The 27,008-nt window shown below is 57.1% G+C and overlaps 1 protein-coding gene across 2 annotated transcripts in view; it reads left to right on the plus strand.

Moving 5' to 3' along the window:
- The window catches only part of IL11RA (interleukin 11 receptor subunit alpha), a 30,753-nt gene extending 5,232 nt beyond the window's left edge, over positions 1-25,521 (plus strand). Inside the window, exons 1-13 of one of the 2 annotated variants that reach the window (XM_074932119.1) lie at positions 12,866-12,947; positions 13,308-13,368; positions 13,483-13,647; positions 13,838-13,952; positions 14,865-14,897; positions 15,883-15,981; positions 16,132-16,295; positions 16,436-16,599; positions 16,715-16,856; positions 17,311-17,406; positions 17,609-17,708; positions 18,380-18,462; positions 18,568-25,521. In XM_074932119.1, coding sequence (XP_074788220.1) covers positions 13,362-13,368; positions 13,483-13,647; positions 13,838-13,952; positions 14,865-14,897; positions 15,883-15,981; positions 16,132-16,295; positions 16,436-16,599; positions 16,715-16,856; positions 17,311-17,406; positions 17,609-17,708; positions 18,380-18,462; positions 18,568-18,584 — 1,185 coding nt within the window. In that variant the 5' untranslated portion in view covers positions 12,866-12,947; positions 13,308-13,361 and the 3' untranslated portion in view covers positions 18,585-25,521. Of the gene's footprint in view, positions 1-12,847; positions 12,948-13,307; positions 13,369-13,482; positions 13,650-13,837; positions 13,953-14,864; positions 14,898-15,882; positions 15,982-16,131; positions 16,296-16,435; positions 16,600-16,714; positions 16,857-17,310; positions 17,407-17,608; positions 17,709-18,379; positions 18,463-18,567 lie in introns of those variants that run through there. The other variant, XM_074932118.1, reaches the window with a different exon arrangement.
- Positions 25,522-27,008: the final 1,487 nt, after the last annotated feature.

A 27,008-nucleotide genomic window follows, 5' to 3' on the forward strand; every position in this document is an offset into this window, starting at 1 on the left:
AGGAGGATGCTGAGATGTCTGGACTCAGATGGAGCAGCAGCGGTGCTTGTGCTGTGCCTGGGATGGGTGAAGGATGTAAGCAAGGCCAGGCCCATGGGGAAGGTCATCTTGGTTTTCACCCTGGGGTGCAGGTGGAAGAGCGAGATGGGTGCTGGGGCATCCCCAATGTTCCCATGAGTCGTGTCCCCAATGGGGTGGTTAATGGTGAGCGGATTCAGCCATGCATGGAGGATTTTCTTCCTCCAGTGCCTGGAAGGGTCCCTGAGAGCTTTTTTTCCACTTATTTTTGCCATTGACCAAGGGCAGAGGGACACCACAGCAGCATTTAACCCTTCTGGGGCACATGGGGGACCTCAACAGCGCTGCCAGCGACGTGGCAACTGCATCTCCGTCAGCAGTGGCAATTCAGGGATGGCAGCAGATGCCTCTCCACGATCCCTTGCCGCAACCAGAGGAGGGTGGAGTGGAGCCGGAGGCAGCATTTGCGGCCAGCTCTATGAATTTCCAATTACCAGCTCGCCTTGCCACCGGGCGAGAGGTTCCTGCACCTAATTTTTGGTGAAACGATCCATTTTTCTCAGTAATTTAATAGCGTGGGCAGGCTGCTTGCTGACGGAGAGCCAGCAGCCAGCACCGAGGAGCCTGTGTGCTGGGCTGCCGGCCGTAACCACCTTCCCCGGGCGACGCAGGAATGCTGACCTAATAGAAAAGACATTTAAAGAGGAGTTTTGGAGAGCGACTCGGCTCGGATTCGGCTTGCATGCATGGCTGCTGGCTGCAGTGGGGTCTATCCGTGCCCTGACAAGTCCTGGGGACCAGCATGGGCAGAGGGGACATCCCTGATGGGAGCTGGGCACCCGAGCATGAGCCCTCCTGGCTGTCAGTTAGCACAGCAGCTGCTTTATTTTCTGCAAAAAAAGGCTGCTTTGGGGAGGCCTTCACAAGCTGTGAGCTGAGGCTGGGTTCAGCGCCCGGCTGCGGCTCTCCCAGGGCTGGAAAAGCCGTGGCGTTTCACTCTGACATTTTCCAAATGAGATGTTTTGATTTTATTTTTTTTTTAATTTTATTTTATTCCCTGCCCCAAGGTAATGTTTGGAAGCCAAATTTAGCTCAATTTAACTCAAACCATTTTAAAAAAGTAAAACCACTGAAAACTAAACAAGGCCTATCATTTAGAACAAAATGTTTTGGTTTTCATTTTCCTTTTGGCATGAAAAGCACAAACTTTTTTTATTTTTTCCATTTTCCTTTTGACCTACAAACAATTTTATTTTTTTTTGTTCCTCCTGGTTGTTTCCCAAGACCACATTGTACACGGTGGCCAGGGGACAGACGAGCCCTGATGCTGTTCCTGTTGGGATGGGGGTCCCAGGGCGTGTGCTTCCCCATGGAGGCCAGAGGGATTTTGCAAAGGCCGCTCTCCCCACTGCCAGCACTGACTCAGCCGGGAGCTCCTTGCGGAAAAGGGAGGCCCCTGGTTTTGGGATTTGGGTCTGTCCTGGCTCTCCTAGGGTGATGTGAGCCCCGGGACTGAGCCCCGCTGGTACCTGAGCTGGGCATGGCCTTGCCGTGGGTGTTGTGCCCCGCTGCTGGGCATCCCCACTGGGAAGGGCGAGCTCTGGCTTTGCCTTCTCTCCTTGTTTATTCAGGTTTAAAATTAATCTGACCTTCCCCCACTCAGACTTGTGCAAACACAGTGTGTCCCTGACCAGGGAGCTCCCACCAGTCCAATGGGAGCCGTGTCTGTCCCCAGCTTGCACTGTCACTGTCCCCTCTGGGTGAGGTCCCCACTGGAACCTGGGTGCTGGGCGATGATGGGGCACCCACTCTCGCTGTCAGTGCGCCAGCCCTCTCCTGGCAAAGGCACCTCTGGCCGTAAATCCGGGCACAGTTAATCCTCCGGTGCAAGCTGCCAGGAGGCTGGGTGCCCGGATCCGACGCCTTTGGGCTGGGCAAAGGGTGGCTGTGATGCCTCCATCCCGGGCAGGTCCCCACGTGCCTGAGCCAGCAATCATTCCCCCAGCTTTGACCCCTCCGTTGCCTGCCAGCTCAGCCTTGTGTCCTTTGCCAAATCTCAGGTCTCTGCTCTGCCCGCCAGGCTGTCGGACGGGCAGGGAGCAGGGAAGAGATGATGGGGAGCAGCAGTGGGGCCAGTCCTGGTGCAGAAGCAAGCGTCCGACTCATCCACCACCTGATTTTATTTTATTCCCCTCTCAGTGCCTCGCTGCATACCACAGCCGTGCTTTTTATAGCCCCCAGCTGCAGCCTCAGCGTGCTCCCGGCCAGCTCCCCGCTGTGGCCCCGCTCGCTCGGTGCCAGCAGCCCCAGCCAGGGGGGGGATGGACGACATCCCTGGGGTCCCCATGGTGGTTCAGCGAGAGGATAGCGCGGGCTGCGGAGGAAGGCAGATAATTAAACCCTAACCCGGAGCCACGCTCCCGTGCCGGCGGAGGCGTTTAAAGAGCCGCATTAGTCACCCCCATCGCAGCCGGCGCGTGCCGCGTGCCAGGTCGGAGGCGAGCACCGGTGGCCCGTCCTTCACCGTCCCCTCTGGTGCTGCCCAAGGGTGTTTTCAGCCTGACAGGGCCTCTGGCTCCTTCCATGAGCCAGTTTGCTCCGCCATGGTGGGTGTCAGCGGTCCCCCTTCCACCCCTACTTGCCCCCTCAGGCTCTGGCGGGGTTGCATTGCTATGAGAGAGGTTAGAGGGAGGTTAGAGGTTCCTGTCTTCTCCCTGGGAGCAATTTTATGAGTGCCTGGGCCTTGCTGCTGCGTTTCCACATCCCGCAGCCATTTCTGTGGGTAGGTTGCTGCTATGGGAGGAGGAGGAGGAGATGGGATGTGCGGTTCTGTTGCAGGCTGCATGCCTGGAGCATCCCTCTGTTGGGATGCAGGGTTTGCAGAGCAGGGGCAGCCGGCCAGCAGGCAAGGAGCGAGCATCCTCGCTGGGAAGCAGCGGGGGGGGACCCGTCGGCTCCCTCCCCATGCTTTCTCCAGACGTGATTTCACCACCACGGGGAGGGAGCACGGCCAAGGGACGGCACACGTCTTGCTTGCCGTGGCGTTAGTCATTTGGGCCGTGGCTGGAGACGGGGTGTGCCCAGGGTCCCCACGAGCTGGGGGGACAGGGGGCTCAGTGAGGCTGTGCTTTTGGGATGCTGCCAGGGAAAAGGGGGAGGGATGGGGCAGGGATGGATGGGGATTGTTCTGGGCTTAGAGCCCACTGTTCCCTCCTTGCTGCCCTGGAGAGGGGGCATAGGGCAGCAGTGAAGCCAGACATGCACCGGGCATCAACGGCCGAGCAGGGCCACCCTTAACGAGCTGATGCCAATGGCTGCTCCCCAACCCCCTGGTATGACTTTTTGGAGCTGGGCATGGCAGCTTGGAGGGAGAGGAGATGCTGCAGGGATGCAGCCTCCCACTTCATGGATGGATTTGGGGAGATGTCTCAAGAAAAGGGCTTCTGCAGAGGTTTGTGGGTTGCTGGGAATGGGAGGAGACCCCAAGGTGCCAGGGAGCCACATGGGACCCTGCCATGGCCTCTTACTCTGCGCAGGCACTGGGGCTGTTGGGTGCCCAGGGCTAATTTTAAACCTCGGCCAAAACACCGTCCAGCTTGTTCTGCCTCTGTCAGGGAGGCAGGGAGAGGCCAGGCAGTGAAACACCAGCAGTGCTGCCATGTGGCTGCTGCCAAGCAGCTGGGGCCAGGCAGCCTTGCCTGCATACAGGCAAGGCAGCAGGCAGGGGAAGGCAGGGATCTGTGGGGGTGTGGAGAAGGGGATGTGCAGGGGTGGGTTTTCCAGAAACACCAACTGTAATTTTAACCCAGTGCGGGTGGCTGCAGACGGGGGCCTTCCAAATCTGCTTCCACCCAAAGGTGCTGGGCTTCACCCCGTCAGAGTTGGGGTTTCACCAGCAGCACCCCGGCCCTTGTGTGAGCTGGGGGTGGCCAGGGGGGGCTGTGGGAAGGGGGAGCTGCTCATGCTGTCGGCCAGGTGCCGAGCATGCCGGGAGAGAGGAAAGCCTCGGAGACTCATTCTGAAACAAGGCTGCCCTTTTATTCTCCTTTATGACTGCATTTTAATATCCACAAACACCCCTCCCTCCCCCGGCTGCTGCCAGCAGGGCCTGTATCGCTTGCGCTTGGCCTGACGAGAAACCCCGGCCAAACCCTGGGCCCCAGTTCAGGGGAGAGGATTATTTTTCCCCTTTTTTTTTTTTTAAATATGTATTTTCTATAGCTCTAATTAGACAGGCTTGAGCCCTGGCCAAGCCAAACACACCTGGGGGAGCCTCGCCTTACAGACCCCATCTGCTGTGCCGGGGGCTCTGCTCCCCACACAGCCGCTGCCTGGCCCCTTTATAGGGGAGGGGGCTGCTGGAAGGGGGGTAGAGCTGCTCCCACACCAAGCCACCAAACAGCCTCCGCAGAGGAGGAGAGCCCAAAGAAGCAGCTCATGGAGATGGTTCAGAGGCAGTGGGAGCACCCAGTGGAGCCCCATCCCACAGCAAGACCCCCATACATCATGGAGCTGAGGTATCTGACCCCCCAGTGCTCCATCAGTGGCACAGGACTCAGTGCCCACCAGGTCAGGATGCTGTGGGAGGAGGGTGCAATGGGTACCAGAGAGGTTTTGCTCTCCTGGGGTGACAGCTTGAGGGAATCAAGGGGTTGCAGCCCTTAAAATCTGCATGTGCCCAGGGAGGGAGGATGCAGGGTGTCCGCAGTGTGTCTGGGTGTTTGTCAGGCTGCAGGACCACCTACCTAGTGACACCCATCTAGAGACCTTTTGGAAAAACGAGCAGGGGACTTCAGTGTGCCAGGCCACCACAATAGCTCGCACTGACAGCCAGATCCGCGCCGGGCTGAGCTTTGGGTGCTTCTTCCCATCACTGCTGACTTTCTTGTGGGGCTTTTTGTCTGGGCTTTTTTCTCTCCAGCTGTTTCAGGGACCACCACTGGGCCCCCATTGCCAACAGGCTGAACAGTGGTCCGGTGTTCCCAGTGGAACAGTGAACCCAGGGTCCCATGGGTTTCACACCACATCTGTGCCTAGCCAGAGCTAAGAGAGCTCTTGGGGGTCTCTGCTTGCTCACAGTGGGGTCCTACCTCTTCTGGCACTGGGGTGCACACCCCAACAGGATGATGTGGGCCAGTGAGGAGCAGTAAGCACCTTTGGGTGGCATCCAGCACTGTGGCTCATCCTGGAGGACATTTCCTCCTCCGTCCCATGCACTGTCTCCCAGGGATGGGCAGGGCACACTGCTGTGCCCCTGCTCCATCCTCAGGGATGGATGCAGCACACCATCCCCTCCTTCATCTGTCCAAGTGGTGAGTAGGCAGCACTGAGCAGATGGCACTGATGCAAACTGCCCTCTCAGTGCTTGGGGTGTCACTGATGGCTCTTCGCAGCAGCTCCAGCAGATGTCTTACCCTCTCCCCTCCGCCTGGTGCTGTAGAGATGCTGCCTGCAAAGGGACATACTCTGTACTTCGGGGTGCACACCAAACACATCACCCTCCACATTCACCCCTGGTGTATCCAAGCACTTTACACCAGCATCGCCATCACAGGGCAATAATAACTGTAGCAGCAGTTTATATTTTATATTTAAAATATAAGAAGTAGGATCTGGCCTCACTAGGACCTGCTGGATCCCTGGATGGGCTAGGGTGGCAGAGGGTGTACAGGCTGGGACGTGCCTCTGTACCCCTCCAGCAAGTGTGCCAGGCTGGAAGGTTTCCCTGTGCATGGGAGCGGGGGTGCTTTGGGGCACAGCAGCTGCTGGTCCGTGGTGCCTCCGGCCAATGCCGGGGCTGTGCAGAGGGCAGCTCGAGCATTTTGTGAAGGATTTCAGAGCTGCCTTGGCCTCCAGTCAGAGCAGGCTGCAACGGGAACATTTCGAAATTCTTTTGGACGAGGAAAATTCCACGGGCAGCCCCCCTCCAGAGAAAGTTTGGGATGGCTGAAATGTTTGGAGTGAGAGGCTGCTTGCTTTTGTTTACGCTGAACTATAACATTGGAGGAGGGGGGAAAAAACCCAAAAGGAAAAAAAGAGACAATAGGAGCCTGTAAACAGAGTTGGCCCCAAGCAGGGCCAGGGCGTCTCTCCAGCATCGTGGAAGGAGATGTGTCAGCACGCTCACCATGCTGCCCTGCTTTCCCCCAGCTCGGATACGATCGCACTTAATCTTTCAGGAGAACTTGGCTGGGTGCTTTTTTCCCCCAGCAGAAAACGAGCAGGACAGTTTTTCCAACATTCTCCACTTAGGCAGGACTCAGCCCCCATCCTCTGGCCCTTCACTGCAACCCCCAGCCTCAGTGGTGGGCTTCTGCCTCAGCTTTCCCCCTCTTCTTGACACTTGTCCACCTCTCATTGTGGTTTGGGGGCAGTCATCTGATTGACCTGGCATGAGGTGGGGGGCACAGATGTTGTTTCCCCAGCCTCTACTCCTGCTGTGTGCCTTGCACCCTGCTGCATCCCCTGGGCTGTCTCCCCTCAGCAAAGCAGGCAGGGTTGCCTCCAGACTTGGAGAAGACAGGCCATGGTTATCACACCAGGTGCCAGAGCCTGGGACCAGCATCCCCACATCATACATTGCCGGGGGTCTGCCATCCTCCCCACACACAGGGACACTGCCAGTGGTGTGCAAAGGGTTAATGGGCCACCCTTTGGTGGTGGCTTTTTTTGGCTGGCCAGGTGGCCCTTAATGACACCAGAAATCCCTCTCTGGCCCAAAAGGGATTTTGTATTGCAAAAGGAGTGACAGCAAATTGCTAGCTGGGGGAGCGTACGGTGAACTGTTTATTTTGGCCCTGCCGCCCCGCAGCGTTTTGGCTGACCTGGGAGCCTTCATGCCTCGGGGATGGAGCTGAGCCCGATTGCTCCCAGGCACTGGCCAGCCTTGGAGCACGGGGAGGGATAGGGGGAGCACCACGCAGGGGGATGCTGTGGGGCCCCTCTCCTGCTTAGAGGTCCCAGCTCAAAGCTGTAGTTCCATCAGGAGCACCAGGAGGAGCTGGGCTTGCACGGGGCATTCACATGTATGTACATATATATATATGTCTGTTCCCTACATATATGGATGTATATGTTCTTGTATCAGCTCCAGGACGAGTTTATGGAGGGAGTTTGTTCTAGGGCATGCAGATGCTGCTTGGTGAGGGAGGAGCTGTGGATTCACCAAAACCTCTGCCAGGCTGGGCTGAGCCAGGAGCAGAAAAATATCCCTAATCCTAAAATGTTCCTGGGACAGGAAAAGCCTTTCCCACCCTGCTCTAATCACAGGGTGGCCCAGCTCCCTGCCAGCAGGTCCCACCCGTGTTCCTGGATCTGGCACCGTGCCCATCCCTGTCCCACAGCCTTGTGCCGAGGACAGTGGGGATGCAGCCCCCCCCACAGCTCCATCCCTCCATCCTAAAAATAATCTCCTGGCTTTAAAGAAACCCACCAGTGCTGTAGCTACAGTGCCGGTGGGTTTCTTTACAGCCGAGAGATTATTTTTAGGAATTTCTCTGGCGCGTGGCTTCGGTGGGGGAGTGTGGGGATGGGGACAGAGGGGGGGGGCCCTTCTCTCCCCCCTCTGAATGCAGCGCTGCCAGCTGGCGTGGTGTTGGGGCTCCTGGCTGCTAACAGAGCCCTCGCTGTTTTGGCCCTTGCCAGTGCCTCCGGTTACAACCGGGAGCCAGAGACTTCTTCCCGCGGAATGGAGCAGGGGAGGGCGGAAATCGGGGCGTTGGGGTGGGAGTTTCCCAGCCAGGGTAAGAGCAAAGCCTGACCTCCACGAAGCCACCAGCATGCCGAGGTGTGTGATGTTCCTCTGACCCCCCAGCGCCGTGTCCCACTAGCAGTTGCCAGCCCCACGGAGGAGAGAGGTGACCCCTTGGGATATGGGGTGGGGAGGGGAGGGTTGGGCTTGGCTTTGGACACCCAGTGGGACTCTGCTCAGCTGGGCATCACTAGGGGATATCATGGCAAGGTTGCTCTGGGCTGGATGAAGATGTGCATTGTACCTGGCTGTGGAGGTGGACTGGTTCCCTGGGTGGTACTGAGGTTAACCCTGTGTTTGGGCTGAGCTGGGATGAGCCCCACTCCTGGGATGCATTGGGTATAGCCCCACATTTGGACTGTGTAACCTCATGATTGGGCTGTACTGGGTTTAACCCTACATTTGGGCTGAGCTGGGGTTAACCCTGTGTTTGGGATGAGCTGGAGTTTAAACCCATGTTTGTACTAAACTGGGGTTAATCCCACTCCTGACCTGTGCTGGGTTTAACCCCACATTTGGGCTGCACAAACCCATGTTTGGACTGTGCTGAGTCTAACCCCACATTTTGGCTAAAGTGGGTTTAATCCCACTCCTGGTCTGAGCTGGATTTAACCACACATTTGGACTGCACTAGATTTAACCCCAAATTTGGGCTGCACTGGACATTCCTGGGTTGAGTGGGATTTAATCCTACTCCTGAGCTGCGTGGGGTATAACCCCATGTTTGGGCTGTCCTGAGTTAAACCTGACACTGGGACTGTACTGGGTTTAGCCCCACATTCAGGCTGGGTGAGGGGTTTATTGGACTGCACTAGGCTTACAGGAAAAAACTGCAACTGGTTTTACTGGTTTAGCTGGGGTTAAACTGGCTGTGGTTGACCCGACTGCAACTGTGCATGTGTGTGTTGCTGGCTCAGCTCAGCCTGTCATGGTTCCCCCCCCCCAGCAGGCATGGGGGCCCATGAGTGCTCAGCACCCCACTGAAGTGGTGCAGAGGTAAGCAGCCGTTTTTGAGGTCCCCAAGGGGCTGGGGACAGTGAGCAGGCTCTCCCCTTGGCCTTGGGGAGCATCACCCTGACAGTGCCCAAGGTGGGTGAGGAGTTGCCCTGGGGCACTGCCGGTGGTTCTGGGGACTGTGTGTGGCCCCCATGGCCCTAGAGGTGGTAGAGGACATGCTTCTCTCCCAGACAGCACACATTGCTGGGCGTTCACAGGACACCTGGTGGCTGGGAGGATGCCAACAGCATTTAGGTGATGGGTGGCTCATTTCAGGGGACTGTCCCTGCAGTGGGGTCAGTGCTCCCCCCCCCCCCCCCAAAGATGCATGTTGGTGCAGTGGCAGTGGAGGTCACCAATGCTGCCTGGTTTCAGGGCAGATCAGTGGCCAGAGGAATGGACTCAGGCTATGGGATGTGTTTTCCAGAGCAGGCGCTGGCAGACAGAAAGGCGTGAGATGCAGGGCCAGTGATGCTCCCCAATCTCAGGGGCAGGAATAGAGTGTGATGCCATCTTAAAGGTGTTGGAGACAGCTGGCATCAGTCATTGGCCATTGCAGAGCAGATTTTTGCAGGTGGGTGACTCTGGCAGGGCAGAGCTGCTGAGCGCTCTTGGGTTGTTTTATTTGCCACGTCTCTTATTGGAGCAATGCTGCCCCAGATCACCCTAGGGAGAGGTTAGGAGGCGCCCCAGCTTTCTGTGCTCAGTGGGGAGCATCATGTGTCTCCCTGCTGCCGTCTTCAGCCCTGTGGCATGCTATCATCTGCTTGTGTCCCCCCACCCCCAGATCTGCGTGCGGCTTAAATTTGCTTTGAAGAGCGACTTCAAATGAAGCAAAGCAAAAAAAGAAAAAACAACCCAAAACCCACTCTCTTTCAAAGCGCTGAGTGCAATGGAAAGTTGGCCTCCCCCAGGAATCTGCGACGGCCTTTGCCAGGCCACGGCTGGGGGGATTGCCACACCCCACGTGGGCATCAGTGCCAGTGCACATGGCTGTGATTTTGGGGGATGTTTTGGCTCACGGTGGGACATGACAGCAGCATTTTGGTTTGCAGGATTTCTCCCTGCAGCTCCCAGAAAACTTTTGGATGAGCTCAAATGCTGCCCAGCAGGATAGCAGGGTCAGTGTAGGATGGAGAGAAAGTGGCACCTTGCATTTCTGGCTCACATCCATGGGTGCCATGCAGAGCCCGGTCACCCTGGCCGTACTGGTGACGAGAGCGTCCTGTGCTGAAGGATCAGAGTCCAGAACTTCTGCCCTCCAAGCCACAGCCCTGGGCTGTGTTGGGTCCCTCTGACCCAGCCATGGCTGTGGGAGGTCACCCGGCCCCCAGCAGGCAGCAGACGTCTCTTGAGCCGGGATTAGCTTGTGGGGAGGAAGAAAAGCTCCAATTGTTCCCTCTGTCCCGGCTCAGCTCCAGGACCACTGTGCTGGGACTCCCTGTCCCTGGGATGTGTCATTGCTGGTGCAAGCATAGAGGGATGCTTTCTCCGCCTGTGTGCCCATCTGTGGGGCTGCAGAGCCGCTGAGGAAGGTGGCCTGACAACACACATGTGTGCGCGTTCATTTTCACGCCCGTTTTTCCCCTTGGCAAGGGAGTTTGGTTGCAGAAAGTAAGGGGCAGGCTGTTTCTGGGCAGGCTGTTTTGCAGCAGTGCCTGGCCCAGAGCGCCTGGCCCCATGCCACGCCACCGCACCCAGGACAGGCGAGGGCTCCGGGTCTTCCCCCGCTCTGCGGCTCCTTCCCCTTTTGTTTGTGGCCTTCGGACAGACGAGGAAGGGCTTGCCCTGTTTCTTCTCTCTGTGGTGAGGATGCTCAGTCATGGCTAGGTTTTGGCGGTGCTTAGGCGGGTCACTTACTAAGCCAGTGTGTGTGTGTTTGAAGGGGGGGCTTAGTGCTGCCTTCCCCCATGATGCGCTGACAGGGGTGCCGGCTGGCCAGAAAAACCCATCCAAGGCAGAGGAGCTCATGGGATGGTGGGGTGAGGATGAGGAGCACTGGGGGGGCCCTGGCACAGAGGGTGCTGAAGGGTGAGAAGCTACTGGGCGGCCCTCAGGGTGAGTAGTGGGGGACCACTGGAGGATTGCTGTGGAGATCAGGGGTTAGGATTACACTGGGGACAGTCTGCAGAGATGCCCTCTGCCGCCACGTAGGGGTCTGGGGTGCCTCTGTGTCTTTTGGCAATACCACCCACAGCCAGGCTGGCTGGGCAGGGTTCCCCGGGGACTTTAGCAGCAGCTGGCTGCAGATAGTGCCATGCCCCGAGTTCTTCCTTTGTCCATGCAGGGAAGGATGGCTTTCAGTATTGCAGCCACAGGGTCATTTTTCCAGACTAGCCTTGAACAAAACAGTGGCCCTGAGATGTAGCAAACTCATGTCAGCAGTGAGTCAGCACCCAGAGCATATCCACTGCCACAGAGCAGCATGGTGGGCAATGGGTGCAGCAGCACTGCCTTCACCCTCTGCAGAGTTTGCACAAAACCCCAGGGCAGTTGGGGGAAGAAACGATTTTATTTTAAAACCATTTCTCTCTCCACACTAACACACTCTCCCTTCTCCTTCACCCTCTCCCCCCCCGCACCATCCCCTTAACTCTGACCCACGTGGTGTTTGGAGTTATTTTTGGTTGTTGCTTTTAAGTGTATTTTAGGTTTGGGCTTTTTTTTTTTTTTTTTCCATCACCAAAATATTTTACTTTCAGGCCAAATGTTCCCAGTTAGTTACCAACATAGTTTTGTCAGAGACCTTTTAACTGATGCTTCTTTTCTACAGGTGGTTTAGTAAGAAAAGCTTATGACAGTTACATGAAATTATTTATGTTTGGGGCTTGCATTTGAGGCTGCCTGGTGTTTTCAGGACAGGGTTGTTGCGCAGTGCTGCACGCCTCCCCCCCTGCACTTGCTGGGTTGGAGCAGCATATCACTTTGTAGTTCATGCTTCCTTTGCCACGCAGTTTAGCCTGTGGCCATGGGCACCTGCCCACAGGAGAGGAACCAGCAACTGCTCTAGGATGCCTTTACAGGGCTGGAGCATCCCTCCCTGGAGCCCCCCAGCTCTTCAGCCGAGTGACTCAGGGGGACATGGGTTTACTGCACAAGCTGCAGCCTGCACTTGGGACTGGCAGAGAGCTCGCTGCCCTCAGCCCCTGCCCGCCTGCTGCCCAGAGCAGAGCCCAACAATATGGGCGTAAATAAACAGGCCTGCCCATTCGTGAGAGATGGGCAGGAGGGTCTTCCAGGGAGAAATGATTCAGCTGTCTGTGCCTGCTGGGGGCTGGCAGGGCTGGCTGACAGGGGCAGTGTGATGCTGCTGATATGGATGGCACGATGCTCACCAGGATGAATGCCCTAAGGTGATGCTGGCTGGCACAGAAAGGGGGATGCTGACTGATATGTGCAGAACAATGTAGGTTGGGATGGACACCACAGGGTGCTGCTGGCTGTGCTATGATGGGGAAACCCCAGTTGGGTGCACATCCCTGACTCAGCATCCCCTGTGCTTCTCACCCCAGACCCACTGGTGATCTCTGAGTGGGAAGAAGACCCTCTCCCTGGGTCCAGAGACCCCAAATGGCCTGGGAGGGCACAGACCAGCACTGCTGCTGGTGCAGGGATGGCAGTAACATGGAACCCCCAGCCAGCTCCTCTCTTGGTACAGTGTACCCTACAGACCTGCTCTCCCTGGCTGTGTGAGCCTGTTCAGATCTAAATGCTGTCTCCTGCTGCATAAATACAGGCCAGAATTTCTCCTTGGTCCCTTCCTGCTCCAGCTGCACTGGCACAAGTCTCTGGACCACCCCAGGGCTGGGAGCCAGCCAGGGCTCCCGGCACAGGACTGCGATGGCAAAGAGCCCTTAATCCCGCCAACCCATGCAGCCCTGAGCTCCTGGTCAGTGTTTGCCCTTTGTGTTCCCCCTCCAAGCATGGGGATTTGGCAGCCAAGGAACAGCTGTGACAGTGGCCCAGAGACGAGAGGGAGATGCAGGGTCCATGGTCCTGCAGGGGTGCTCTGGACTGTGGAGCCTGCTGGCTGCCCCACTGCAGGGGATAACTCCCTCTCCCTCCCCACTCTGCCTCCTCCAGATGCGCAGTCCCATCCCAGGCCTGGGCAGGGTGATGGTGTTCCTCGCAGCAGCCCTGGTATCAGCCTCCCTCGCCGTCCCTGAGGGCTGGGGAGAGGAAGGTGAGCCCCCACCAAGCCCCCTGCCCAGCCCCCCCCCATCCCAGACATGGAGACCCTGGGGACCCCCCATTTCTCCCAGGCAGGCATGGACCTACCAGAGTCAGGATGTCCACGAAACACAGCCCCACAGCGGTGGGTGTTCTCTGACCAGTGACTCCCTGCAGCTGCCCATTGCCCAGCCCCAACTGGGACCAGTTCTTCCCAGTCCCCTGTCATGGTAGCTGCATGAAGCAACACCCCACAGCCAGTGCCCAGCTCCCCAGGGGGTTACAGCCCCAGGTTGCCCACCTCGACCTGCAGCCCTGACATGAGGTGGCATGGGGTGCTAACAGCCATCTGGGGATGTGTGTGTCCCTCCAGGTGTGCAGTACGGACAGGTGGGGACAGACGTGACCCTGTCGTGCACCAATACCCATGCCAGGTAAGTCTTTCCTGTGCATGCTGAGGGATTTATCCGATGGGATGGTTTACAGGCTGGACAGGTGACCCCCTGTCCCTGTCCTCTAACGCTGTCTGACTGGTCTCTCCTCCCCAGCTTGCCGGTGCAATGGAGACGGGCAGGTGCCGTGGCACTGCCAGAGGGCTCAGCCATCCGGCAAGGAGCCCTGGTGCTGCCATGTGCCAGCCTGGCCACTGCAGGAACCTACAGCTGCCACGGCGAGGATGGTGACCTCCTGCACGCCGTGTCCCTGCGGCTGGGGTGTGAGTAGCATGTCTGCAGGCTGGGGTATGGGGGATGCGTGGCCCCAGTGGGATGGGCCAGTGGTGCCTGCATCTCTGGCAGGAGCTTGGCAAGAGGGGACTTTACAGTGACACAGGGGGCCCTGCATGCCAGCTGGGTTGCAGGATGGGGAACCCCTCACTGACTGTCTCTCCCCTCTGGACCCCAGACCTGCCGGGAGTCCCCTTTGTGTCCTGCAGAGCATCTGACTATGAGAATTTCTCCTGTTCCTGGACCTCCAGCGTGGAGACCTTCCTCCCCACCAGATACATCACCACCTACAGGTGATGTATCCATCCCTACAGGGCACGGGCTGGGGGGTTTATGGGATGAGCCCTGGGTCCCAGCCCCAAGGATAAATCTCAAATCCTCCTGGCCATCCAACCCACACCCTGGGTTCACCTCCTGCCCCAAGGACCATGCTGCATCCTGGAGCAGGTCATGTCTTGGGGTGGGCAGAGCACCGAGGATTTGCTTGTTCCAAGAGGCGCCCAACATCAGTACTGGGGGGCCAGCACAGTCAGGCTTCCTCCCTGCTAATGGCTCTGCCAGCACCAGAGGGGCTATAAAAAAGAAGCAGGTCATCTGCAAGCCACCGAGCACTTTGCCGTGCTTCAGGATGAAAGGAGCCCCAACAACATTGCTGCTTCTAATTATCCTGGCAGGCCAAATTACCAGGCTGCTTTGAAGTCAGACGGAGGTCATAAAGCACAGCCCAGCTGAAAGTTGAAGGAGCTGTGGACTGGGGGCTTCGTGGGGAGGGAGCTGTGCGAAGCACCAGGGGCTTGGCAGGGAGGAAGTGATGGGAAGCAGGGATTTGAGGGCCATAGTGGGAGGACGAAGCAAGCTACCAAGGATCTGCTTTTTTTGATGTCCCCAAATCTTTGCTGCTTCTGCATGATGAAACCCTGGGCAAGGGAGGGGGCGTCCTCTGGGGAAGACCCTCCTGGGCACCCCCACTGTCTCATTTCCCTGGGACGTCCAACTTCTTCTGCCAGGCTGCTTGCCAGCAGGACAGAGAATGGTTTTAGCTCCATCCCCCGTGGCGTGTCACCTGTGTGTGTCAGTGTGGGAGTGGGGGTTGCTCTGTGGTGCAGTGACCTCTGTTCCTCCTCTGGGTCATGGTGGCGTTGGCCTTATGCTGTCCCCTCATCCCTCATCCTCACTATCTGCTTTTCCAACTCTCTCCATGGCAGGAAGAAGTCGCTAACGGGTGAAGAGAAGAGGAGGTAGGCCTGACTCCTAGCCCAGTCCCACTCCCTGGGGACTGGTTCTGTCCCAGAGGTTCTGCCACTGCCCTCAGTGGGGTCCGTAAAGCAAGAGCTGGGGTTCCCCACTGGGGAGCCAGCTAACTAAGCCTGGGGGCCCGGGAGAAGGGTTTGCCCCAGAGAGGGACCTTCCCATGAGGAACTGTGGGGGTGGGATGGGTGTGTCACACCCCGCTCAGATGAGGGAGACAAGTGATTTAGATGTGTGAATCCCCAACAGAGTGGACAACAGTGAGACAAGTCTCCAAGTCCAGACATTTATTAACTTCCCACAATGTACTAACTGGATGCACAATAATTGGCTAAGTATGGAACGAGTTACAGCAAGCAATACAGTATGCCTTGTGTTACTTAATGGTAGTGAGGGAGAAGGGGAAAAAGGAAAGAAGGGAGAGAATAGAGAAATAGAGATCACTGGTCTGTGTTTCTGCTTTGATCCTGTCTGAGTTCTTCAAGGATGTATGTGTCTTCTCTACTTCATGTCTTTTCTCTTTTCTCCTCTGACTTCTCACCCCCCCTCAATTTATGCAAGTTTTCCTTAGGTCCATCCCCCAGGCCAACCCACATACCAACATATCCCATGTATGGGGAGGGCTAAGGTGCTTCGTGGGATGATGTCATTAGCATGATCTTGATAATCTTTACTAACATATTCAGGGATGTCAACTTTAATATTCATTTTGTGGATAATGAAGCAATGGTCATTCACTGGACAGATGGTCCTTGAAACTTGACCAGATGCACCAGAGCAGAGCCCTCCTATCTCCTCAGGGCTCCCTCCTCCAGCCCACCCTGTGCTATCCAGGCAGCCTTATCAGCTCCAAACTCCACATGATTCACCCCGTGACTGTAGTTTCGTGACTTGTGAGTGTTTGAGACATTCTTCAGCTCAGAGGGCCTCCACTTCCCCCCATCCCTTATCTCTCTCAGGCTGTTTTTCTCGCAGGCCTGTTCCTCTCCGACCCCGGTTTTGGGGAGTTACAAGTCGTCTCTCACAGGGAGTCCTTCTGAGCATGCTGAGAGGGACGTGCCAGGCTCTGGAGGGGTGAGGGCAGCTAAACTGTAACAGGGGCTGCCTCCTCCATCAAACTCTTGGTATGGAGGTCTCCCCACATGTCACCTCTTTGGCAGCACCAGGAAGCTATGCAGGACAGGCAGGGGGGGACATGTCACCACCCTGCCTCCCCATCTGCAGGAACAAGAACGGGCACATGGGGCCGTGCCTGCAGGATCCATCCCGCCCTGGTACCTGCACGGTCCATGGGTCAGAGTTCTGGAGCTCCTACCGCCTGAATATCACCGAGGTGAACCCCCTGGGTTCCAGCTTCCGCCTCCTCGATGTCACCATGCAGGCCATCAGTGAGTCTCCATCCATCCACCTCTCTATCCCGGAGTCTGTCCATGCCCTCAGCATCCAGCCCTAGGCAGGAGCAGGGAGCCCAACACCCCTCTGCATGGCAGTCCAGTGTGACAAGGGCTTCCTCTCCTCTCCTGCACAGTTAAGCCAGACCCTCCTGAGGGCTTGGTGGTGGAGCCCATCCCCCTGGCCCCACGGCGACTCCATGTGAGCTGGAAGTACCCCTCCTCCTGGCCCAAGGAACCTCACTTCCAGCTCAGATTTCGACTCCAGTACCGGCCCATCATCCACCGCTCCTGGTCTGTGGTATGTGGTGGGTGAGGAAAGGCAAAGCTCTCATGGGAGCAAGGTGGGCATGAGGACAGGGAGGGCAGCAAGGATTGCTCCTGCCTGCCCCACAGCTCCCCTCTGCCTCGTGCAGGTGGAAACCGTGAACCTGTCCGAGGTGATCACAGATGCCTTCGCCGGGCTGGAGCACGTGGTACAAGTCAGCGCCAAGGATTTCCTGGATGCGGGGAACTGGAGCGAGTGGAGTGCTGAGGCCCGGGCAACACCGGTCAGAGGTGCGAGAGGGATAGGCTGCAGCCCTACTAGGTTGTGCCATCCCTCGCAAGACCACATCCAGCACCCTCGGCTGCCCCTCTCCAACCCCCTTCACTATGGTGCACATTCCCCCAGATATCACCCAGAGCCAGTCCCATCTTTTGGGGTCCCTTAAAGTTGACTGAAAAAGCTGGTCCTCTGCACCACTCACAAGCTGGTCCCGTGGTGAGAGGCAGAGCTGCAAGGGGGCAAAACATCTCCCAGCCCCACGGCAGGCTGCTGCTGCCATTTGGGAATGCCCCCCCAGCCTCAGGGCATAGTCAGTCTCCCAGAGCACCACTAGGACCCCAGGGGCACCCTTGGGCTTGTGGGATCCCTGGGTCACAAGGCCACCCTTCTTTGCTCCTCTCTGTGGGTTCCCAGGGTGCTGCCCATGCTTTTGTCTGAGTGTTTCCCATCCCCTCTGTCTTCCAGACCTGGCCACTGCAGCGAGTAAAGAAACCACTACAGACGCCAGCCTGGAGAGCCTGGCCGAGGAGCCTTCCCAGGCTCCCAACCCTGAGCCCATCAGTGAGTAGAGCTGGGGATGGCAGGCAGGAGTGGGGACTGCCCTCGGGCAGCTGCCTGCCTGGGCACACTTGTGTCTGAGAGCAATGGGAAGGGTCTCTTGCCTCATGCCCATGTGTGTTTGGGGTGCTGGGGTGTCCAGGAGGGGTCCCCCAGGTGCTGGGGGCTGTGGCATCCCTCAGCTGTGACAGTCTCTCTGTCCCAGACCACAGCGACCCCCTGGAGAAGATGGCTGTTCTGGTGTCCCTCGGGATCTTTGCCTTCTTCATCCTGGCTGCTGTTCTTGTCATCACCATCCTCATCTGGTAGGTTGGGTTTTGAGAGGGAGAGGTCTGGATGATTGCTGTCCTCATCCCACTCTGACCCCTGACCCCTCAGCACGGAGTGCCCCATGTTCCCCCAGCCCTGCTCTCTGGTTCCTGCCCAGATACACTTGCTGCCAGCCCCGTGAGGTGGCTTATGCTCCCCTTGCCCCCTTGCCATACCAGTGCCCCTTCCCAGCTCAAGCCACTGGCTGCGGTACTGCCCAACCTTCCTGGGGTCTTTTTGATGAGCCCACCATCATGGAACCTTTCTCTGTATCCCCCAAACATGCTGCTGATAACATGCCCCCAAAGACTCTTGCTTTGCTGGGGACTCTCATGCTGCAGAGTCAGCGCAGAGACCCCTCCATATGCCTTCACCAACTGGGCGTCCTGCCCCCACACACTGCCCGCTAGTCCTGTCCCCATGTCTCCTCTCATCTTGCCACGGCTGGGGTCTCCCTGCTATGCTGTGGCTCTGCTGTCAGTCCCTGTCCCCATCCCAGCCCTGCTCTATCTCATGATCAGCTCCTGCTATAGCCCTGGAGCTGACCCACTGGAGTGTCTGGGCACAGCTGGATAGGGATACTGGGAGGGATCACCGGGGATGCAGGCAGTCCTGGTGTCCAGGGGGGCTGCTCAAGGGTCCTCATCCCCTGCTGCTCTGTCCCCAGGCTCCGGGTGAGGAAACACGGCAAGGACAAGACCAAACCCCACAACTTCTTGATTGCTGCCACCCACTTGAAGGCACTGCCAAGTGAGTCAGGGTGCAGGGGTTAATGGGGGGGATGTGGGGGAGGGAGTGCAGGGCTGAGGGGGAGGCCAGTGCGCCCCCCTGACCCCCTGCCCTCTCTCTTGGCAGAGGCCCAGATCCTGTAGTGAGCCCCGGCTGATCCCTGCTCCCTGCACCCGCTTGCCCACACGTGGGACATGATGCCACTGCTGGCCCCCAAGGACCCACACCTCCCGGGTCACCCCACAGCTGTGGACATTGCTGGAGCCCCCAGCATCTTGGGGGTGCAGGATGGACACTAAGGAGAGAGGCTCTGCACCCAGGAGCTTTGGGCTGCCTGTGCTTGCCAAGAGCCGGCTGGAGGCACCTCAGACTTGGGGCAAGAGGCCAGCCCCACCGCCGGGCGCTGCTGAACATATGGGGATAAGATGCTGAGCCAGCCCCACTTCACTGCCTAGTGTTGAGGGGGACCATGGGTGCAGGCTCCCAAGGGTGAGCAGGGGGGTGCTGAGCCCTGCCCGTCACGCCCCACCAGCCACCAGCAGGCAGATGGGACCCCCATCCCGTCCCTCTGCCCCTCTCTCCCATGCTGTGGCTGGATGTGGCAGTGATGTCAATAAAGGGGATAGCATTGGCACTGCACAGGCAAGAACCCCTTGTAGATGTTGTTGGGCCAGAGGAAAGGTGGGTGGCACTGGGTGAGGTGCCAGCTTGGGGACGGTCCTTGCAGGAGGTGCACAGGCAGCAGGGTTGGTCCCCAAAGCCCCCTCTCCAGGCACTTGGAGGTGCTGAGAGACCCTTGACTGGGCCAGCCCTTGTTGAGTGCCAGAAGAGGATGCAGGCATCTGCCTGGAACATCTCCCCTGCCCTCGCCAGCCCAGCAGTAGGGACAAGACCCTCTGCACAGCCCCCTGCACTCAGCATGTGGCCCCCTCCCCGCGCCTCAAACCGGCCCCTTTAATGGCTTCCATGTGTTGGCACCTCCTGACCCCGGTGTTCAGCGCCAGCAGCCCAATGAGATCCAGATGGGGTTGGGTGGAAATTCAGGCAGCAGCAGCGTGGGGAGCCCAGGGAGCAGAGCCAGCTTGGGGTGGGTCCCTGCGCCTGCCCTGCTGGGGAGATGTGTCACTTCTGGCTGGGGCCTGGGGCTGCCCTTGAACCCTGCAGAGAGGACCTGGAGCAGGAGCACATCCCAAAATAGTCCTCATGGGGCTGTGTTGGAGGGGACCAGGGCAGGGATGTGCCTTTTGCAATGGCTTTTGTGCCCATGGACCCCTCTGCCCTCACTGGGTGCCTCTGCACTCACACCCTGGGTGCAGGGGCATGGGGGCTGCCCCTGCTGGTGCTTGGCTCTGCAGGGTCCCAGTCCCTTGTTGTTCCTGGACGGTGACATGGGGGTCAGGCCTCCATCTACAGTATGCTACTGGGGTGGGACCGTCCTTGGACAGGAGCAGGGTTCTCCACAGAGCAAGTAAGGCAAGTCACCAAGGTGGGGAGGTACAAGGGGCCAGATTCTGCCTGGCCTTCTGGGCCCAACAGCCACATCCTCTCTCCCAGGTGCATCCCAGAACTTGCCAGCTCCATCTGTGTCACACTGCCATCACCTGCTGGACTCTGGTCCCCAGCATCCAACCCAGCCAGCACCCTTTCTGATGCATCATGCTCACCCTTGTCTCCCCTCGGTCCCCAGCATGGCATAGGCAGCCCTTTCCGCTTGGAAACCTGCTCTTCTCACCACCAGATCCCGCTTCCCTGCCACTATGGAGGGGATCAGGGCTGTGGTTGTCCATTGGATGATGTTGAACAGAGGTGATGTCCATCTCATAGCTGTGGCTCCAGTGTTTGCAAACTGAGCTCAGTGGTTTCCCGGCACCTGGTGCTGGTTTAGAGTCTGACGCCTGCTTGAGACACTGAAGCGCAACAGCCAGAAAATGGGAGAGAGTGTGAGCTGGCAGCTCTGGCCCCTGTTTTCTGCCTGCTTATAAACTCCAGAAAGCCCAGGCATGCTCCAAATAAAAGGGTGTTGCTGCTGGTTAGGGGGAGCAGAGACCACCAGAGCCTCACACATCCACCACATCCACCCAAGGTAATGTATGCCTGCCTTGTGCAGGCAAACTCAGATGGGTAGATGAGAAATGACAGGCAGAGGGAACCCATAGCTGTGCTGTCCCCATGTGCCAAGCCCTACGTCCCCTTCCTTAGCTGGGACTGGCCTGGCCAGGTGGTGGGGCCATCCAGTTCTGGTAGCTGGGGCAGCTTGAGGGCAGGAGATCCGCATCTGGTCCTCTTCACCGCACCCTGCTGCCCTTGACCCTGGAGGGTGACCCCTTTTCTCTCCACACATTTGTCAGTTGAAAGTACGGAGAGCAGGCAAGAGATCTGCAAGCTACTGTGAAGTCCTGTCTGTCTGCACTGCATCTGCCTGGTGGGATGCACCATGGCTCAGCTCCCTGCCCCAGCAGACCGTACATGTGACACATGAGCATTGGAGACCCCAAGGAAACAGCAAGTTCAAAGATTGGGGGGCTAAAGATGCTTCTTGCTGGGTGCTGCACTCCCAACTGACCAGAGGGTGGATGCCCTAGTGCTGGACATGGCAAATGGGCTTTTCACTGGACCAGTGAAGATGCAAGGGGAGGGCTGGGGTGAACAGCAATCTGGGACAAAGGAGAGGGCTCCAGATGCCAAAGTCAACTTTGCCATCAAGCCGTGGAGAAGAAAAACAGGAAGGAACCATGAGAGCAGTCCCAGTGCCGGCACCTCCCTGTCCCACCGCGGGGCCAGGGCACTTCCTCCAGGGCTCAGGCTCCTCTGTGGCTCACGCAGCCGCTGAGCGAGCAGGAGGCTTCCTGCTGCAGGCTGGAGCCCTGCCTGGACGCACCCTGCTCGGAGTAGGCAGAAACATTTCCAAACTTGCCTTGCTGCTGTATCCCACCCTCCCCAGGGTGGATGCTGTGCCAGGATCACTGTGGGAGCTGGTACAAGCCAGGCCTGGGGATGCTGAGGTTGTGCCAGGTCGAAGCAGCCTGCATCCATGAGGAGCAGGGACGGGTCCAGCTTCCTGGAATGGGACAGAGACCAGCCCAAGCCCAGCAGGAGAAAAGTGCAGGAGAACATGGCTTGGGTCCTGCTGGGGGTAGAAAATTTCCAGCAGGCAAAGCTACGTGCCAGGGAACGTCCCCAGCACTGAGGTGCAGAAAGGTCCATGTCCATGTCTCCATCCAGCACAGGGTAGCCCCATCCAGAGCATCTCTCAAGCAGGGACTGGGGTGCATCAGCTGCCCAGCTGGTGTAGAGCTTATTTGGGAAAGCAATAGCCTGGGCAAAAGCGTTTGCAGCAGGGCACTGCTTGTGGGCTGTTGTGCAGCAGTGCCTGGGCTGCTTGACTGCCACCAACCCTGCCAAATATCTGAGCTGGCCCTCAGGCCTAGCCTCCTCCTCTCCCTGCCTCACTGCCAGGATCAGCCCTCATTTTGCAGGGGAGGAGGTGGTTTGCACAGGACTGTGAAGAAAAACAGTCTCAACTTACCTCTAATGGCTGCTTCTGCTTCCTTCTCTACCACGTCCTGAGCCAAGGAAAGAAGTAAAAGCAACTCCAGCAGATCGTGGAAGCCACAGGGGCATGAAACACACATGTCACAAGGTGAAGGAGAAACGAAAGGGTACATGCATAGTCAGTGGTTCAGCAGACAGGGATGGCTGCATGGATTGAGGGAAGGAGCCGTACAAATGTATACAGAGATTCATGGATTGGCTGGCAGAGGGACGGAGGGATGGGTATATGGAAGAATGCATGACTGTATGGATGGATAGGCAGTTTGGACACCCAAATACCATCCTAAGCATCAAAGATGCTCATTATATAGAGGCTGACTTGTAACAACGGCTGGGAAGCCAACTGTGTAAGCCTGGCAAAGGGAAGCCCATGGGCAGAGCAAGGATGGTGTTTGGGAACAAGTCCCAGGTGAGACCCATGCACCCAGTCCCCATGGAAGTGGCATCACAGCTGACATGAGGAGACAGAGCCCAGATTGTTACCAGTGCAGAGCCCAAGAGTGTCAGGAGAGAACATGGGACATCTCCAGGGGGATTGCATCCCCCTCAGGAGCTGCTTCCATCTCACATTGTCCAGGCACTGGGAATGAAGGAGCATCAGGGACCCTGCCCTGGGAACACAGTGAACCCAAACATATATGCTTTAAAAACACAGTACTGAGCATTCTCCCCGGCCATAGCTTTCATCTCATTTGCACATGGGATACCTCTGTCTGGGGTCTTGCTACAGGGTCCAAGCCACCAGCCCTCTGGAGACCCATACTCCCTTTTCATCATCTGCCTCCCTTTCTAGCTGTCACAGGCCTGCAAATTCCTTGCCCATCATCCACTCTTTCTTGAAAGAGAGAAGGGGAGACATCACCTGCCAGGCCAGATGTGCTGGCGCCCAAACAAATGTGGATAGGGGAGAGGCCTGAGACATCTCTTCTTGCTGTCCCATTGTAGGCTTCTCCCTGCAGTAATGTGTTCTTTCTTCCTTGGCTTGCCGGGGCTGGCCCATTCCCTGCCTCCAGGATGCTTTTGGTCTTTCACAGCCAGGAAGCGCTAAGCACGTGACCACAGAGATGCTGGGCGGCTAAAGCCAGCAGCTTAGCTGTACCCAAGCACTGCTGCTCGTGATGCTCTCAGGAAATGGCTGCTCCCTCCTCAGCAGCTCTTCGGATGAGCTCACAGAGGCCAGGACTTCCCTGCCAGTTTTTTTTTCCACTGAATACAGTCCTGTTGTCCAAGCAAGAGTTCCCAGTGTTTTGTGTGCCTGCCATGAAGTGTGGTGGCACTGGGGGACACATGCTGTCGTATTTCCACAGTGCTCACTGCGTATTCCCTGTGCACACATCTCCTCTGCTGTGCAGCGTGAGGACTGGATCTCCTCGATGCTGCCATGTCACTTGCTCAGAGGAGATGATCTCCTTCCTTCCTGTGGCAGAAACTCCATCTTCTCTTCCTGCTGCCTCCAGAGCTGCAGGGACTGAAATGGAGGACACATTTTGGGAGTTTCGCTAGGGAAGCACAGGGAGCCTTCCTACCTGCTCTTCTCCCACCAACTGCACCTTGTGGTCCCCTGCGTCTATTGCCACGTCAGCTGCTTCATCTGCAGGGGCAGACCAAGCAAAGAGAAGTTACGGCCCAGCCCTAGACAGGAGCTCCTCAACCAGATGGGGGACTCTAGTGCTCCCCGTGCTTCCAGAATCGCACAGAGCAGGTGCTGGGCAGGCAGACAACCCTGTACAGCAGGGCCTTTCTCTGCATCCTGGAAATGATGGGCCAGAGTTAAATGTGACTCTGGGAGTCTCATGTGGCTTTGCAGGGTTACAACACACAGAGCCATCCCAGCATACAAGCAACCCCAGCCTTTGCTCCACGCTGGGAGATCCACCAGATGTGGCATCAGCTGAACTCCACGTACATGCTGGGCACTGGCATAGTCACCTCTGTGCTGATGGATCTGGAGTGGTAAGGTGCTAGAAGTGCCACGTCCATGTCTACACCTGGGATCTCCTGCAGGATGCTGACTGATCCCCAGGAGGATCTGCTGATCTGGAAGGCACTGATCCCCAGGAGAATGCTGACCTGGAAAGCACTGATGCCAGGGAGGGTGCTGACCTGGAAGGGTGCTGATTGCCAGGGGAATGCTGTGGATGCCAGCCTGAAACACATTAATCCCCAAGAGTTTGCTGACCTGGAAGACAGTGATGTCTGGGAGGATGCCAACCTGGAAGGCACCAATCCACAGGGGCGTGCTGACCTGGAAGGCACCATTTATCCAGGGCATGGAGCTTTCTCCCCTACCCCAGAGCACTTTTTTCAGCTCCCCACTTATGCTGGGCACCAGGTCAGCCAGCAACCACTCCAGGGGCTGGGGATTCACACTCAGGTAGGCGTCCATGGCTGGCTGCGAAGAACCGGGTGAGCTGCCTGAAGGAAGCTGAGCCAGCACCACCTCCCTCAATTTCCCTCCGCACTAGAGCTGTCCACTGGGGTTGGGAGCTGCTGCCCAGTTACAGGCCAGGGGGAGTGTTGCCTCCAACTCCTGCCTAAACAACCCCAAGCCCCATCCTTCTGCAGGCAAGAGGGTTGCCCAGACCCTGTTTTCCCACTAGATGGCAAACACTGCCTTCAAAACAGCCTTCTGAGGAATTATGTTCCTTCCCTGCAAGAGGCAGCTGAGAAAACCTTTCCTCAGTTCAAAACCCTGTGGGTGAAGGGCCTGACCCTGCTCGGGAGCAGGGCTAGGAGAGGCAGGGACCCCTGGCATGCTGTCATTTCTTAAATTGTTTTCCTTTCCCACCTGCCTAGTTTCTCCCTGGTCCTGGAAAACACATCTCTTGCACTGTGCTGGTGAGGCTGAGTGCCCCAGGCATGCAGGAGAGGCATCAAGTTAACCCTGGGTAGCATCTTGAACTCACACAGCCACAAAGAGAAACTCAGAAACTTTGCTGTGAGTTAATTACGCTGTGCTTTGCAAGCCAAATGTGCACTCATTCCTCCTTGCAAGCCCACAGGTCCACAGACAAGCCATTATGCTGGGTATAAATAAAGCAGGCTGGGATGAAGGCTGTGCAGGTGGATGTGCACACTTGCCTAAGATCTTCTGCCAGCTCAGATGTATTTCCAGGCTTGTGTACATTTGTTTGAATTCAGCCCCAGATTTTCTTATGGTCTCTGTACTAACCTTGTGCAGAAGTTTTCTGAGCATTTGCTGCTGGCTCTGGCACGGCTGCAATATTGCTGTGTGGTTAAACATGATGTGTCATAGCTAATGAAGGAGCTAACTGTGGATGGTAAATGTTTAATATGGACAAATCAAGCCAATTAGACAATGCTGAGAGAGAGAGCATGTCATCTCAGCTGTGTCTATCCTGTGTGGAGGAGAGGGTCTGTGGAAGGGTACAACCGCACCTGCTACAGGACCAGCAGCTCTCAGCACCAGCTGAGAGTAAAGACCCTGAACACAGATCTTCCTGCAGACTCCCCTGACTACTGGGTAGGTAGCTTCAGGGGGAAGAAGACAGAGACCTCTGGGTGGCTAGAGGGGATGGCAGCCATCTCTTGTGCAGAGCTACAGAATGAGTAGTAAACCATCCCACTCGGAGCACTTTGGTGTCTCCCAGCAGGACTCTTGGCCATTCAACAGCATGACACCTGCTTTTGTGGCAAACCTGGGGCTCCAGGCAGAGCTTGGACAGGAACATCAGAGAACTCCAGTGGCCAAGTTCCCAACAGCAGCCCCTCCAGAGACTTAACGAGCTAAGGGCAGCAGCTGTTTTCCCTCCACAAAGTGCTCAGGAGCCCTGCTCTTGGCAGCATCCTCTGTCTTTGCTGCCTTCAACATTTACTGCCCAGGATGTTTGGCATTATTCACACTTGGGTCAGAAGGGTCCTTCAGGTGTCCTGGCCACTTCCTTCAGGAAGCGATTATTGCCTCTTCCCCCATGAGAGTTGGGAAGTCCCTCTTGGGGTTATTTATAGTCAAGGCAAGAAGTGTGAAAAATGAAAGGAAGAGGGTGACTGGGGAATAGAAACTGAAGGAGGTGTTGTGCGCCAGTCTGCAGCATGTGACTCAGGGCAGCAAGCCACTGACCCATCGTGACAACCGCTGAACCACGAGCAGAGCAGGTAGAACGTCCTTCTGGCCCTCTCTGGCATAGCTGAGCTCCCTGCCAGCCCTTGTATTGGCATGTGCTGAGGCCTGTGGACATGGGATCAGGGCAGAAGCAGTGACAACATGGATGGCGTGGGCTCTGGTGCACTCCTGTGGCTTGAGGCTTCCCCATCCCTTTGCCAAACTCACAGCCTCCGAAGACAGAACAGCAGTAGTTCAGCACAGATGTGGCTGCCTTGTTCTTGAAGGTAGGATTTACAGATCCAGGAGGGTTTGACCCTCATTTCTGACTTGAGGACACCAAGGGATGAACAAGTCCTTTTGCCTGAGGATGTCACATCTTCACCTTGACACATGTCTGATTCCATCTTTCCAGTCCAGGTCCTGGGAGTGGTTCTGGCCCTTCTCTGTAGGCTCAAGGTTCTGGGTTTTTCATGCTGTGTGGTTTTTGCCAAGGAAATGCTTCCTGCCTCTGTATGGCATCTGTAATGGTGGCATGTTGTCATGGGCAGCAGGCACCCTCTCACCTCCTGACCTCGCCTTTCTCCCGGTCTCAGATCCCTGGAGGCTGTAGCCTGCTTTCATGTTGGTGCGAAGTTGTCCCAAACTAACCAGCAAGCCAGAGGCTCTGGAGCAAACTGGGACCCATGTCCCCTCCTGCCTGCAGCAAGGTTGACATCATCCACATTCCTCACTTGCTGCGGCCAGGCGATAATATCCTCTAAACGCAAAGCAGCCAATGCTTCAGAAACACTGGTGGAGCTGCACCGAGCTACTCTGGGTAAGGACCTGCACCTCTCTCCCCATGGCCTTTCAGGGGGTCTTGGCCACATGCATGTGTGGGGCAGTGTGGCAGCAAAGATGTTTGATGAGAAAGATGTTCAGATGTTCAGATCAAAGATGATCTGAACCA

The sequence above is a fragment of the Athene noctua genome, chromosome Z (genome assembly GCF_965140245.1).
Source record: "Athene noctua chromosome Z, bAthNoc1.hap1.1, whole genome shotgun sequence".
Classification (NCBI taxonomy): Eukaryota; Metazoa; Chordata; class Aves; order Strigiformes; family Strigidae; genus Athene; species Athene noctua.